Raw genomic sequence first — 13184 nt, 5'->3', positions numbered from 1 at the left:
TCCCTCCTGCCCCGCGGGACGCCTGTGCGGTGAGCCCTTCTGCAACCGGAGAGTGGCCGGAGACGCCGGGCAGATCAGAAAGGATCTTCCTCGGCACGGCTCTGAGTTGCGAGAACACAAAACGTCAATCGCATCATCGGAGGCCGCTGTGAGGGCTGTGGATGCCTGTTGGCCGGAGGCTGGGAGAGCGACCTCGCGTCACGGACCCACCGAGGGACAGACCCGTTGCCTGGGGTGTGGCCAGGGGACCCAGTCGGGCCCCCAAAGCGGCTCTGAGGACTCTGCAAAGGGGTCCCCGCAGGCAGCAAGCGCAGGTGTCAGTGACCTGCACTCGGGCACGTGGGAAGTCCGGCAGGACCTTTTCCTCAGGGATTCTCTGTGCAGATACGGCGCGCGGGCAACGTCCCAAGGCCGTTGTGAGCCCAGCCTGTGCTTGGCCACGTGGCCACGGCAGCCACCACTATCAGGAGTTCCTGGTACTGTCCCCGAGGCCGGGACTTTGTCACGAGCTGCTGCCTGGACACAGCAGCAGGAAGCGACGGGGTATTGATTTTCCGCATTTGTGCCGCGACGCAGGAGGACAAAGGGCTCCAAAGGCGGAAAGTACCACAGTGTCGCCAGGGCCCAGGGCCCCGGGCCCCACCGAGGATGGGCTCTGGCCCGAGGCCTGGAGGCCGCGGCTCTCCCAGCTCGCCAGGCGCCTGCTGTCCGCCCCAGTGCGGGGGGCCGGGCCGGGGTGCTCGCTGTCCCACGGGGGCCGCCCCACAGGGACAGCCCGTCCGCGAGGACTCAGAAGCCCGCGGTCTCTGCGCACCGAGGGCTGTGCTCTGAGGGACCTGTCTGGCCGCCTCCCAGCAGCCTGTTTTATCTCTTTTAGACGTGGCTTCCTCGTTGTAAGACGATAACCTCCGGGTTTCTGGGCTGCTGTAAAGATGAAAATGAGATTTCTCCCGAGCAGGCGGGCTGACTTCGTTCTCAAATCCAAGGAAAACAAAAGGGAGGAGGGTGTTGTTTGCTGTCCTTGCCGTGGGCTCTTGGCCCAGCCAGCAGGAAGGAGGACCCAAGACGCCGGCCCCCCGCACCCCTGTGCGGCCACAGCCCACTCGGCCTCGCGGCACCTACGTCTGGCACACGTGCCGCGGCCGGGGGTGCCAGGAGTGGACAGCAGCGACCGAATCCCAGACGCGCCCGGGGCAAGCGTCGCGAGGAAGGAAAGTGCAGTCGGAGACCTAAAGGCCTCTTGGGGTTAAAACACGAGAGCAGAAACCAAACCCTGGACAGAGGCACTGAAGGGAGGCTGAGAAGTTCTCTCGGAAGGTAGAGGGAAAAGGCAAAGAAGGAAGACTCAGGAGAGCAACCTCAAGAAAGGAGCGGCGTCTCCGAGGAGGGGACAGAGAGTCGGGCTGCATGGCAGGGACGCCTGCCGCCGGCCGCTCCCAGGACGCCGCGTGTGTTCCGATGGCCGAGTCGGGACGGAGACGCCGCCGCACACCCCGAAACACCCCGGGCCGGCGCCGTGGCGAGCGCGGACCCCCGGCCTTGCTGGACTCGCAGGGGGTGTGTCCAGGGCGACAGGACCTCGTCCAGTTGCACCAAAGCCTTAAAGCAGAACACGGAGCCACAGAACTCGCAGAGGGTAACGTGGGAGAAAGCCTCGATGGCCTCAGGTTTCGTGATGGGTTTTTAGATACAACAGCGAAGCGTGAGCCATTAGAAAGTTGATAAGTTTGACTTCATTAACACTAAAACTCTTTTCTCTGTGAAAGAAAACGTTTGCAAAACACATGGCTGGCAAAGGGCTTCTATCCAAAGTGTACGGAGAACTCTTAAAACTCAGAAAGAAAACAAACAACCCAGCGAAAAAATGGGCCAAGTGTCTACACAGACACCTCACCACAGACGCACACGCCGGCGAGCACGTCGTCGGGGAAACGCGACACGGGAGGGGACACGGCCGCACACGGCCAGGACGGCGAGACCCGGACGCCGGCGGCACCGAGCCTGGTGAGGACGCGCAGCCACCGGGTCTCGCAGAGCAAAGGCCGCGGGCACAGGTGAGCGGCTTCTCACCCAGCTGAACGTGCCCTGGTCCCACAATCCAGCAGCCCCGCTGCTCGGCATTCGCCCAACGGAGTCGCAGACGCGGCCACACGAAAGCCTGCTGTGGGGAGGCGCCCGCCCCCGGAGCAGGTCACCCGGCCAGATCGGCGCTCACGGACGCTGCGATCGCCCTTCCCATCTGGGGAGACCCAGACCGAGACAGAAGGCCCCTTGCGCAGTGTCTGCCCCCGACGGCGGCCACCACGTGGGGACAGGGAGCCCCTCCTGACCGGCCCGCGTCGGGGTTTGAGGAGCTGCCGTGCTGCCCACACACCCAGCCACCGGCCCCGCGGGGACCCCGGGAAGTGGCAGAGGCTGGAGCCCAGGCCCCGGCAGGCGGGGGCAGATGTCAGCCCCACAGGAGCCACCACCTACGGGCAGCGCTGCACACGCGCACACACGCCTGCTCACGCCTGGACACACCCGCACATGCACACACGCCCCTGCACCCCTCCTACACACACACACACACACACACGCCTGCTCACGCCTGTACACACTCACACATGCACACACACCCCTGCACCCCTCCTCCTACACACACACACACACACCTGCTCACGCCTGGACACACCCACACATGCACACACGCCCCTGCACCCCTCCTACACACATACACGCACACACACGCCTGCTCACGCCTGGACACACCCGCACATGCACACACGCCCCTGCACCCCTCCTCCTACACACACATACACACACGCCTGCTCACGCCTGGACACACCTGCACATGCACACACGCCCCTGCACCCCTCCTCCTACACACACACGCACACACACGCCTGCTCACGCCTGTACACACCCGCACATGCACACACGCCCCTGCACCCCTCCTCCTACATGCACACACACACACACACACATGCCTGCTCACGCCTGGACACACCCACACATGCACACACGCCCCTGCACCCCTCCTCCTACACACACACACACACACCTGCTCACGCCTGGACACACCCACACATGCACACACGCCCCTGCACCCCTCCTACACACATACACGCACACACACGCCTGCTCACGCCTGGACACACCCGCACATGCACACACGCCCCTGCACCCCTCCTCCTACACACACATACACACACGCCTGCTCACGCCTGGACACACCTGCACATGCACACACGCCCCTGCACCCCTCCTCCTACACACACACGCACACACACGCCTGCTCACGCCTGTACACACCCGCACATGCACACACGCCCCTGCACCCCTCCTCCTACATGCACACACACACACACACACATGCCTGCTCACGCCTGGACACACCCACACATGCACACACGCCCCTGCACCCCTCCTCCTACACACACACACACACACCTGCTCACGCCTGTACACACCCACACATGCACACACGCCCCTGCACCCCTCCTCCTACATGCACACACACACACACACACACGCCTGCTCACGCCTGGACACACCCACACATGCACACACGCCCCTGCACCCCTCCTCCTACATGCACACACACACACACACACACACGCCTGCTCACGCCTGGACACACCCACACATGCACACACGCCCCTGCACCCCTCCTCCTACACACACACACACACACACACACACGCCTGCTCACGCCTGTACACACACGCACCCTTCCTCCCATGCGCACACACACTCCGCCCAGCCCTGCCATCTGCTGGGCCCTGAGGCTCAAGCGGCTCCTTCGGGCCCAGCCTGCAGCCCGCAGCCCTCCCACCTCCGCCCCCCACCCTGGCTGTGACTTGGGCCTGCCGTGGAGCCCGGCCACGGGCCACAGAGTGGACACGCTCACTGCAGCCTCCCCAGGCAGCCCCGCCCCGCCGGGCCACGTCCAGCCGGAGGGCCTGGGAGGGCGGGCGGAGCACGCCCGGGGGGCCGGGTTCTAGGGGATGGTCTGCACCCCCAGCCCCCACGCCGCGGCGGCGAGGCGAGGCGCAGACCGCCCTGGGCACCGAACTCCTGGGGCTGAAGCCAAGAGCAGAGCCCTCAGGGCTGGGGGTCCCCCACACTGTGGCCATCCCAGAGCAGGGGCTGGGGGTCCCCACACTGTGGCCATCCCAGAGCAGGGGCTGGGGGTCCCCACACTGTGGCCATCCCAGAGCAGGGGTTGGGGTCCCCACACTGTGGCCATCCCAGAGCAGGGGTTGGGGTCCCCACACTGTGGCCATCCCAGAGCAGGGGTTGGGGTCCCCACACTGTGGCCATCCCAGAGCAGGGGCTGGGGGTCCCCACACTGTGGCCACCCCAGAGCAGGGGCTGGGGGTCCCCACACTGGGGCCATCCCAGAGCAGGGGCTGGGGGTCCCCACACTGTGGCCACCCCAGAGCAGGGGCTCGGGGTCCCCACACTGTGGCCACCCCAGAGCAGGGGCTGGGGGTCCCCACACTGTGGCCATCCCAGAGCTCTTGAAAACAGGTGTTTTCAGCTTTCCGACTCTGTCTTTGCAGAAAGCCCTTTCTCAGCTGAGAACGCACGCGGGCTGGACTTTGACAAGACAGCTCTGCAGGGGGCGACCGGGGGAGGCTTCCCGATTTCGGGGGGGGGGGGGAGTCAGAGCCCGCCCCCCTGGCCCTGCCCCCACTGCTGAGCGCGGCTGGTCCTGACGGGGACCCTGGCGAGCCCTGCCGGGGGCTCCTAGGGCCAGGACGGTGATCCGGGCTGGGGCCGCCCAACACCGAGCCCTGGGAGGACGCCCCAGGGAGCCGAGGCTGGCGCCAGGGGGCCCGTGTTTCCTGAAACACAGCGCCCTGCGGGGCAGCGGGCCCACCTGCAAGGGCTGCATCTGCCGGCCTGCCCGGGGTCTCCTTCCTCAGGCCGCAGCCACCCCCAGCCCATGTCCCCTCCCTGAGCTCACCCCACTGTGTCCTCGAGCCGCCCCTGGACTGCCCCCCAAGTGGGAAGCCCATCCTGCAGCCCCTGGCTGCTCTCCAAGCCTCAGCCTGGACTCTGCCCCCTGCCCCCAGCAAGCCGTGGGCCCTTCCGATTCTTCCTGGATGGAGACACTTGGCTGTGGCCGTGGACCCCAGACGTGGCCAGCCCGGGAGAGGCCAGTGTGGGGCGTGCACGGGGCCCGGCCTCAGGCCCGGGACGGAGCCCAGCCACAGCCCTGGCCACCGGCCGGCTCGTGTAGACGCTGCCGGTCACCACAGGGCAGGGGCATGCCCTCCCCCCCCCCCCGCCATTGGCCCTCCTTGCGGCTCTCACCCCCCTGCCCAGGGCTGTGCCCTCCTGGCAGCTGCCGCCACAGAAGCCCCAAACCCAGAGCAGCCTGGGGGGCCCTTCCCGGACCCCTCATGGCTGTTTTTCAACCACAGCAAGCTGGTTTTCTGACGTGCTTACTCTGAACGTGTTTATGGGAACAATCTTATAAAATCAGAGGATGGTGCCAACATTACCAACCACCTGGGGCAGGTCCAGCTCGCCGGGTGACAGGCCTGAGCTGTCCTCGTCTTCCCGCATGGCTGCTTTCCACGGAGCAGCCACTGCGGCCTGAGGAGAAGCCCCTGTGGCCCCCCCTTCCTGGCCCTCAGCACCTGCACATGCTGCCTCAGGGCCTTTGCACAGGCTGTTCTGGCTCCGAAAATGCTTCCCGCTCACCACAGGGCTGACTGTGGCACCGCACCCTCCTCCTGCCTCCTTCTCTTCTCACCTGGGCACTTGTCGTGGCTGGAGCCCCTGTCTCTCTCCCCCCAGGAGTGCTGCTCCCGAGACGGGGCGGGGCTGTTTTGTTTGACGCTAGAGCCGGCTGCTGACAGCACAGGCAAGCACCACATGTGCGTAGAACGAGTATTAAACCGGTGAGAGCTCGTCTAGTGCCAGAGCAGTGGCTGCTAAAAAGTAGGGCATTTTTGGCTACACTGATGAAATCGCCCAGACCGGCCAAGCCGAGGCCGTCTCTGTGCTGCGGTGCCGGCTGCTGGGCCCTGCGTCCCGTCTCAGGAGTGCCGGGTTGGGCCGGTCCCAGCACCAGTGCCGGGACCTGCTGGGCCTGTCTGCATCTCCAGGGGCCGGGCCGCCTGGGTGGCTGTGCTCCTTCCGCCTCGCTCCTGCGCCCAGGGCTCCGCGTCTGCTGTGGGGGGCGCGGGTCGGGTCGGGGAGCCTGGCTCCTCCCCAGGGACGGGGGCTGCGCCGGCTGGGCTCCCCCCGGCCCGACCTTGTCAGTGACCCCACTTTGCAGATCAAGTTGCTCTCCCTGGCAGGCAGCGCCCCGAGGGTGTTGTCACTCGGAAGTGGGTGTGGCCCTCACGGAGGCGGAGGCCGAGCTGAGCAGCAATTGGGGGAAAGAATCCGGCTCAGGAGCTTTGGGGCCCTTGCCGGGCGCGTGTCCCCGTGGGCCGGACGCGGCTCCCAGACAGACGGGAGTCCAGCGTTCGCACGCCCTCCCACTCGTGCCTTCGTGAGCTCACGGGTCTGCAGGGGCCCACAGGGCACAGCGGGACACGGCAGACAGTCCCTGCCCTGTGGCGCTGGCCGCGGAGCCACAAGAACTCGGTGTTGGAGGCGTCCTGGGGGCTGGGCTGGGCTGGAGGGTGCGGAGCTCAGAGAGGGTCGGGCAGGAGAGGTGCTGGGTGTGGAGGGTGCAGCTCGGTGCACGGCTGGGGGTGGAGTCTGGCACCCCGAGGCCTGACCCCTGAGACCCGATGCTCCAGAGCGGCAGGCCCCCCGCAGAGGGGAGGCCCTGGGGCCTCCTGAGGCTGCTCTGGCGTGTGCAGGGCGGGCGGCGGCGCCTGGGCGGCCTCCTCCCCCCACACGGAGGCTCCGCACACGGGGTCCATGCGGGGCCGGCACCGCGGCTCTGAATGTGCGCCGCGAGCTCGTCCTAGAGCACCAGCACTCTGGGGGCTCACAGGCCCCCCCAGAGCAAAAGGTGAGGCTGGACCCGCAGAGCCCAGCGGTGGCCTTGAGCAAGCCTGTGCTGTCACGCGCAGTGTGGCCCCTGCCAGGTGCCCTGTCTGGAGCGTCACCGAGCTGCTTGGAGCCTTGCGACACTCGAGGTTACTCCTGGCCCAGGCAGCACAGGGCCCCTGTCACTGCAGGGAGCCCCGGGTCCACTCCCTGACCCTGGGTGCTATCAGCGCTTCCCAACCTTTGCCCCCTTTCCTTGGGGTATCCGGGGCCATGTCTTAGCTCCAAACGCCAAGATTGTTTTACAGCCCGTGGCTCCTGCTGTGGGCAGGCCCTGAAGAACACGAGACTTTACACCTTCAACACCAAACCCTCCCTCCCACAGAGACTCTTGGGAGAGTCCTTGGTTCCAGGCCTCCGATGACAGGTCCCCACTCCAAGCCCACCGAGTCCATCTCTCCTGTCACGACTGGGGTCCACTAGGGTCCACTGACTCGTCCTCCCACCGCCCACCCTGGCCCTGCTGTGTCTTCCCCACCCCCATCCTCTGCCAAGTTCCTTCTGGGAGAGTTAGAGGGAAGTTTGGGGTTGGGGGGAGTAGCAGACACAGTGGAGGGTGCCCGGGGCCCCCGGGAAAGACAGCAGGTCCAGGCCGGCATGTCATGGGCTCCTGTCCCCAGGGCCAAGCCAGAGCACAAGGAATAAAAACCTCTAGCTTCCACGTTCCGCCCCAGGAGGTCAATGTCACCCCGCGGCGGCCCCCACAGCTGGGATCATGACTCAGGGAAGACCCCCAGTGCCGACGGAAGCTGTGCTGGGAGAATCCTCGGGCCAGGCAGCAGGTGCAGACAGAGGTGCCCCTGCCCGGTGGTAGAGGCCCCCTAGTGCCCTGGGTGAGACATCGGGCGCCTGAGTGCCCGGTGAGGGGGCCGTCCTGCACCCCCACCCAAACGCCAGGGAGAGCCGCCAGCACCTTGGCAGTGACGGGGACTTGGGGGCCAGGAACAGGGGGCCTCGTGGTCAGAGCCCTGGGTCTCGGTGAGGCAGCCGTCCGCAGGGAAGAGACTCACAGCCCCACGGCGACGCTCCAGCCCGGCCGCAGCAACGTGGGGACGCGGGGTGGAGAGGAGGGCGCCGGGCTCGGGCAGGAGGCCACACGCTGCTTCCCGACCCGAGGCGCCCGGGCCCTCGCTGGCGCTCTGCTTCCGGGGCGCATCCCCAAACCGCCGGCGCCCCTCCCACCCCCACCTGCCCCACCTGCCCCACCAGCCCCGCCACCTGCCACCCGCCTCAGCAGCAGGGCTGGGCTGGGCCCACAGACACCCAGCTGTGTCTGTCCCCAGGTGTCCCTAATGCTGGGAACGGAGGGCCCACCTGGGCCTAGAACCTGCTCCCTGCCCCGCCCGTCTCAGCACCTCCCACTCCCACCCCCTGGGTGGCTCAGCTGGGGGAGGGGTGGGTGCAGCAGGACGGCTTCGCCAGGTGGCCGAGGAGGCCGGGGTGGGAGGACAGGACGGGGCGGGCTCTGGCCTCTGCCGTGTTATGGGCAACCTGTGACCCTCCCCAGGGCCCCACCCAGGCCCAGTTGCCAACCCCCCCCCAGTCCGGGAAAGCTGGGATCGTTGTCCTGGCAACCCCTCTGCTGCCCTTCCCTGTCCCACGGCCAGGGCGTGGTCTGGGGACCCGGCTGTGCCCACGTGCCCCCCCCACCCGGGGTTGAGACCAAAGTCCTCCAAGGCCTGCAGCTGAATTGGTGGGGCCTCTCTGCTGCCCCCCCACCGGCCTCCTCCCTCTCCCCTGCCCCTGGCCCCCCAGCCTCTCTCCTTCCCCCATGGCCCCCCTCCGCCTCTCCCCTGCACCCCCGTCACCCCCCCGCCTCTCCCCTGCACCCCCTGTCACCCCCCACCCCTGCCTCTCTCCTGCCCCCCCGTCAGCCCCCCGCCCCTGCCTCTCTCCTGCCCCCCCCGTCAGCCTCCCCGCCTCTCCCCTGCACCCCCGTCACCCCTCACCCCCGCCTCTCCCCTGCACCCCCCGTCACCCCCCGCCCCTGCCTCTCTCCTGCCCCCCCCGCCAGCACCCCCCGCCTCTCCCCTGCACCCCCGTCACCCCCCGCCCCTGCCTCTCTCCTGCCCCCCCGTCAGCCCCCCCGCCTCTCCCCTGCACCCCCGTCACCCCTCACCCCTGCCTCTCTCCTGCCCCCCCGTCAGCCCCCCACCTCTCCCCTGCACCCCCCATCACCCCCCGCCCCTGCCTCTCTCCTGCCCCCCCCGTCAGCCCCCCCACCTCTCCCCTGCACCCCCCGTCACCCCCCGCCTCTCCCCTGCACCCCCGTCACCCCCCGCCCCTGCCTCTCTCCTGCCCCCCCCGTCAGCCCCCCCACCTCTCCCCTGCACCCCCCGTCACCCCCCGCCCCTGCCTCTCTCCTGCCCCCCCGTCAGCCCCCCCACCTCTCTCCTGCACCCCTGTCACCCCCCACCCCTGCCTCTCTCCTGCCCCCCCCCGTCAGCCCCCCACCCCCCCGCCTCTCCCCTGCCCCTGGGCAGGCTGCATGGCCGAGAGGACCTACTGAGCCGGGCAGCACCCCCTTCAGCCCCCGGGGGAGGCCCAGGACAGAGAACCCCATGAACGGGCCTGGCCCAGGGTCCCCCGTGCTTGACAGTACAGGGTGAGGCGGGAGCCTCCAGGTGACCGTTCAAGGCCCAAAGTGACCCTGGTGTGGTGACTTCAGGCTGCCGACCCCCAAGGGACACATGTCCCAGGTACCCAGGCTGGTCCAGAGGAGGGGACCCCACAGCTCCACCGCAGGCGGGTCCTCTCCCTGTCGCCCACCTGCCCTGTGCCGGGGACAGCACTGTGGCCCCAGCAGCCCCTTCCTCCCTCTCTGAGCTTTCAGAGCTGCAACAATAGCAGGGGGACCCCGGGTGCCCAGATGCACACAGAGGGGCTTGCTGAGCCCAGGCTCGGGGCACCTGTTCGTCCCCAGGCTCCTGACCCCTGCCAGGCAGCTCCTATCCTTGCCCCCTGAAGCTGCTGGAAGTGAAAACCTCCTGGCATCCAGGGTCCCGGTGTCATCACCCCAACCAGGTTACAAATGGCTTGAAATCTGACCTGTTGAGGCTGGGAGTGTGAGATAGCAACACTTCAGACAATGTGCAAGAAATTCAGCAAATGTTTGGAAAACCAACATAAAAGCAACCCTTTTTGTTAGAAGATACATTTCTGTTTGTGTAACTCGGGGCTGAAGTAGTCGGGCAATCCCTGATCCCCTGAGACAACCCAACGTGCCAAGCACCTTCGGCAGCAGGAGCCTCAGCCTGGGGACCTGGCACCGTGGAGGGGTCGGTGAGACTCAAGCGCTTCCCTAGTTGTGCGGATCCCGGAGCCCCCACCGCGTCTGCCTGCGGGCTGAGGGTGGAGGCTGCGCTGGGGGCTCTCGGGACAGGGGCATCCGGGGTGGCTCACAGGGAGGGGGCTGGGAGGCTCCAAGGAGGCCAGGTCCCCGGCTGTGCTCCAGCAAGTCCAGAGTTCACGAGGGAGGCGGCCGGAGGGAGGGAGCCGCAGGCAGAGTGCTGGGCCGGGGTCGGCGCAGGCAGGCTCTGCTGTCACTGCCCTGGGCGCTGCAGGGGGACGAGGTCGCGGGGAAGGGGAGCTGGAGTCTGTGGCAGTGGCCACGGTGGTGACCTGGCGTGAGCCGCCCTGTCTGCGCTGGCTGGGCCTCGGTTTTGAGGAGTGGAGGGTGGAGGGGCCGGAGGTGCCCTGGGGGGAGAGGGGGTCTGTGCAGGGTGCCCGGCAGGCAGCTGACCGGCAGGCCTGGCTGGATGTGGGCGCCGCCACCTGAGGGTGTGAGAGGGCCCCGGGCAGGGAGAGGGGTCGGGGCACCGGGAGGAGAAGACGCAGCCAGCCCAGGGGGAAGGTGGGAGCAGGCAGAATCAGGTGGGGGCTCTGGGGCAGGGCCAGCAGCCGGGGCCACGTGGGGACCACACTGAGCCCCCAGGAGGGCCTCAGAGAGACAGGGGGTGGGGCTGAGAGATGGGGGGCTGGGGCCGAGGGGGGCGTCTGCCTCCAGTTTTAAGATAGAGGGACTCAGCGCCTACACGGGGTGACCTGATCGTGCTGACACCCTGACAGCGGGAGCCTCCAAATACAGAAAAGACGGCCGGTGGTGAGCTTTGGTCCTGACCAGGGTGAGGGCATTTCGCAGGGAGTGCCAAGGGCCCCTTGTGTTGTCCTCAGAGTCCCCAAACTCCACCAATGCTTGGCTCTTGCCCTCTAAAGGGAGACAACCACCCCAGGGCTACAGTGACCGCCGGGGAAGGGGCTTGTCATGGCGGGTCCAGACCCTGCAGGAAACTCGTTCTGGGCCCCCCCTCCCCCGTGGACATCCCCTCAGGACCCGTGGGAGCGCTGGGGAGGCCTGAAGGCTTTTCCTGGCTAACACCCAACTGTGGGGTCAGCGTGCCCTCCCGGCAGCCTACCCGAGCAGGGCCGACCGCCTGGCCAGGGCCCTGGAGGCCGTCGCTGCACTTTCAGATGCCAGGTCCTGAATCGGACATGGGGACTGGCCCTGCGGTGGCCCCCGGCTTGCACGGTCACCAGACGGGAGCAGCTGAGCCTCAGGATGGGCGTCCTGGGAGCTCCGGGCTGAGGCTGGCCCTCCCTGCCGCCCTCACCGTTCCCGGGTCAGTGAGCGGCAGGACGCAGCCGGCCTCGGCACTGCCCCGACTGGAAAGCCCGAGGGGCCGGCGCTGAAGGGACACGGGAGGAAGGCGGAGCCACACAGAGGCAGCAGGCAGGAGGGATGGAAAGAGCTTTGGAGAGACAGAGCAGAAAAGACGGACTCAAAGGGGAAGGGAGCTCACTGCAGACGGGCACAGACAGCAGATGTCCTTCTCCAGCCAGGCCTGCCCAGCACACCGGGCCCTCCGACCCGCTCTCCCCAAAGCCCGTCCCTCCCCAGTCCTGCCAAGGACTTCATCCCCCAGGCCCCAGCAGGCCCCCTCCTCCTCACCCCGCGCCCATCCCAAAACCACTCTGGTGAACTCCTGGACGCCTGCTGCTCTGGTCTTGCTTCTCTGGGCCACAGGGTGTGGCTAGGAAGTGACACTCGGGCTCACTTCCCCGCCACCTCCAGCAAGAGCCCCGTGCGCACACTGGCCAACACGCTGAGACTTTGATCCTCATGAGCTCTTAAGAAAGCCGACCTTTCTGTCACCTTGCCCAGAAGTCACCTGCAAGTCCCGCATTACTGACTCTCTGGAAACCAGTTGGGAGAGGAGAAATCGGACAGACCAGGATGTTTAGAGAGAGGAGGACAGTCACCAGGAAAATTGCTCCTATAAACAGGGTTCTACTGGGTTTACCCTTGAGTAGGAGCGAGAATTTTCTTTTCTGCCCTAGAGAACAAAATCATCACTGCTGTGCCTGACTGCAAGAACGTTTCCTCTCTCGCTAAAAAGCCGCCACAAACCAGCCCGAAATCCGGGCCATGAGGATTCCCTGAGCACCAGCGCCCGGGATCTGAGGCGACGCCAGGGCGAGACCCCAGTGAAGACCCCGGGGAGCCCCGAGCGGGCTTCAGACCCGGCGACTGCCGAGGTGGGGAGACCAGGGCGACCCGCAGGGCCGCTGCGCTCTGGCCTGACGGAGACGGCACGGCACCGGGAGAGCGCCCGGCCGCGACTGCGGAGAAAGCTGAAGGCCGCGGGCTCTGTCCCTGGGGGCGCCCCCCTGGGTCCCGCAGACCCGCCGGCTCAGCGGGCCGGGAAGGGGGCATCCGGCGACCGGCCAGCCCGGGGCCACTCACCGATCTTGGCCAAGCTGGCCACGAGGATCCAGAGCGCGATGATGTATGGGTCCTGGACGTAGTGCCATTCGAAGGCGACCACCTGGAAGCCCTCACTCGCGCTGGACGAGCTGGGCTCCTCCTCGACGCCCCTCGTCCGCGGCAGCCGGCTCAATGTCAGCGCCAGTGCCAGCAGCAGTCCCCAGCAGGGGCCGCGGGCCCCGCGCCCCGACATTGCCGCGCAGCTCAGCGCCCGGCGCGGATGCGCATGTCGCGGCGAATCCTGCTGCGCAACCGGGCGCGGGCTCCGTGCGCTCCGGGTGCCGGCGGCAGTCGGGTCCCGCCCGCCCGGGCGGCCTTTAATCCGTCGGTTCCCTCCCGCCCCGGGGCGGGGCCTTCCCGCCCCTGCCGCGCACTAGCGAGCGCGGACCGCGCTGCGCCCTCGGCACGCCCGCGC

General features: G+C 67.5%; 1 protein-coding gene across 2 annotated transcripts in view; it reads right to left on the bottom strand.

The window, feature by feature from the left end:
• SLC9A3 (solute carrier family 9 member A3) overlaps positions 1 to 12962 on the bottom strand; it is a 34575-nt gene extending 21613 nt beyond the window's left edge. For both annotated transcript variants that reach the window (XM_069492030.1, XM_069492031.1), the window contains exon 1: positions 12749 to 12962. In XM_069492030.1, the coding sequence (XP_069348131.1) occupies positions 12749 to 12962 (214 nt within the window). The remainder of the gene's footprint in view (positions 1 to 12748) is intronic.
• Positions 12963 to 13184: the final 222 nt, after the last annotated feature.

Source organism: Eulemur rufifrons, chromosome 17 (assembly GCF_041146395.1).
Source record: "Eulemur rufifrons isolate Redbay chromosome 17, OSU_ERuf_1, whole genome shotgun sequence".
Lineage (NCBI taxonomy): Eukaryota > Metazoa > Chordata > Mammalia > Primates > Lemuridae > Eulemur > Eulemur rufifrons.
Note: the sequence above shows the minus strand (reverse complement) of the source record. Positions and strands in the feature narration are given on the sequence as shown.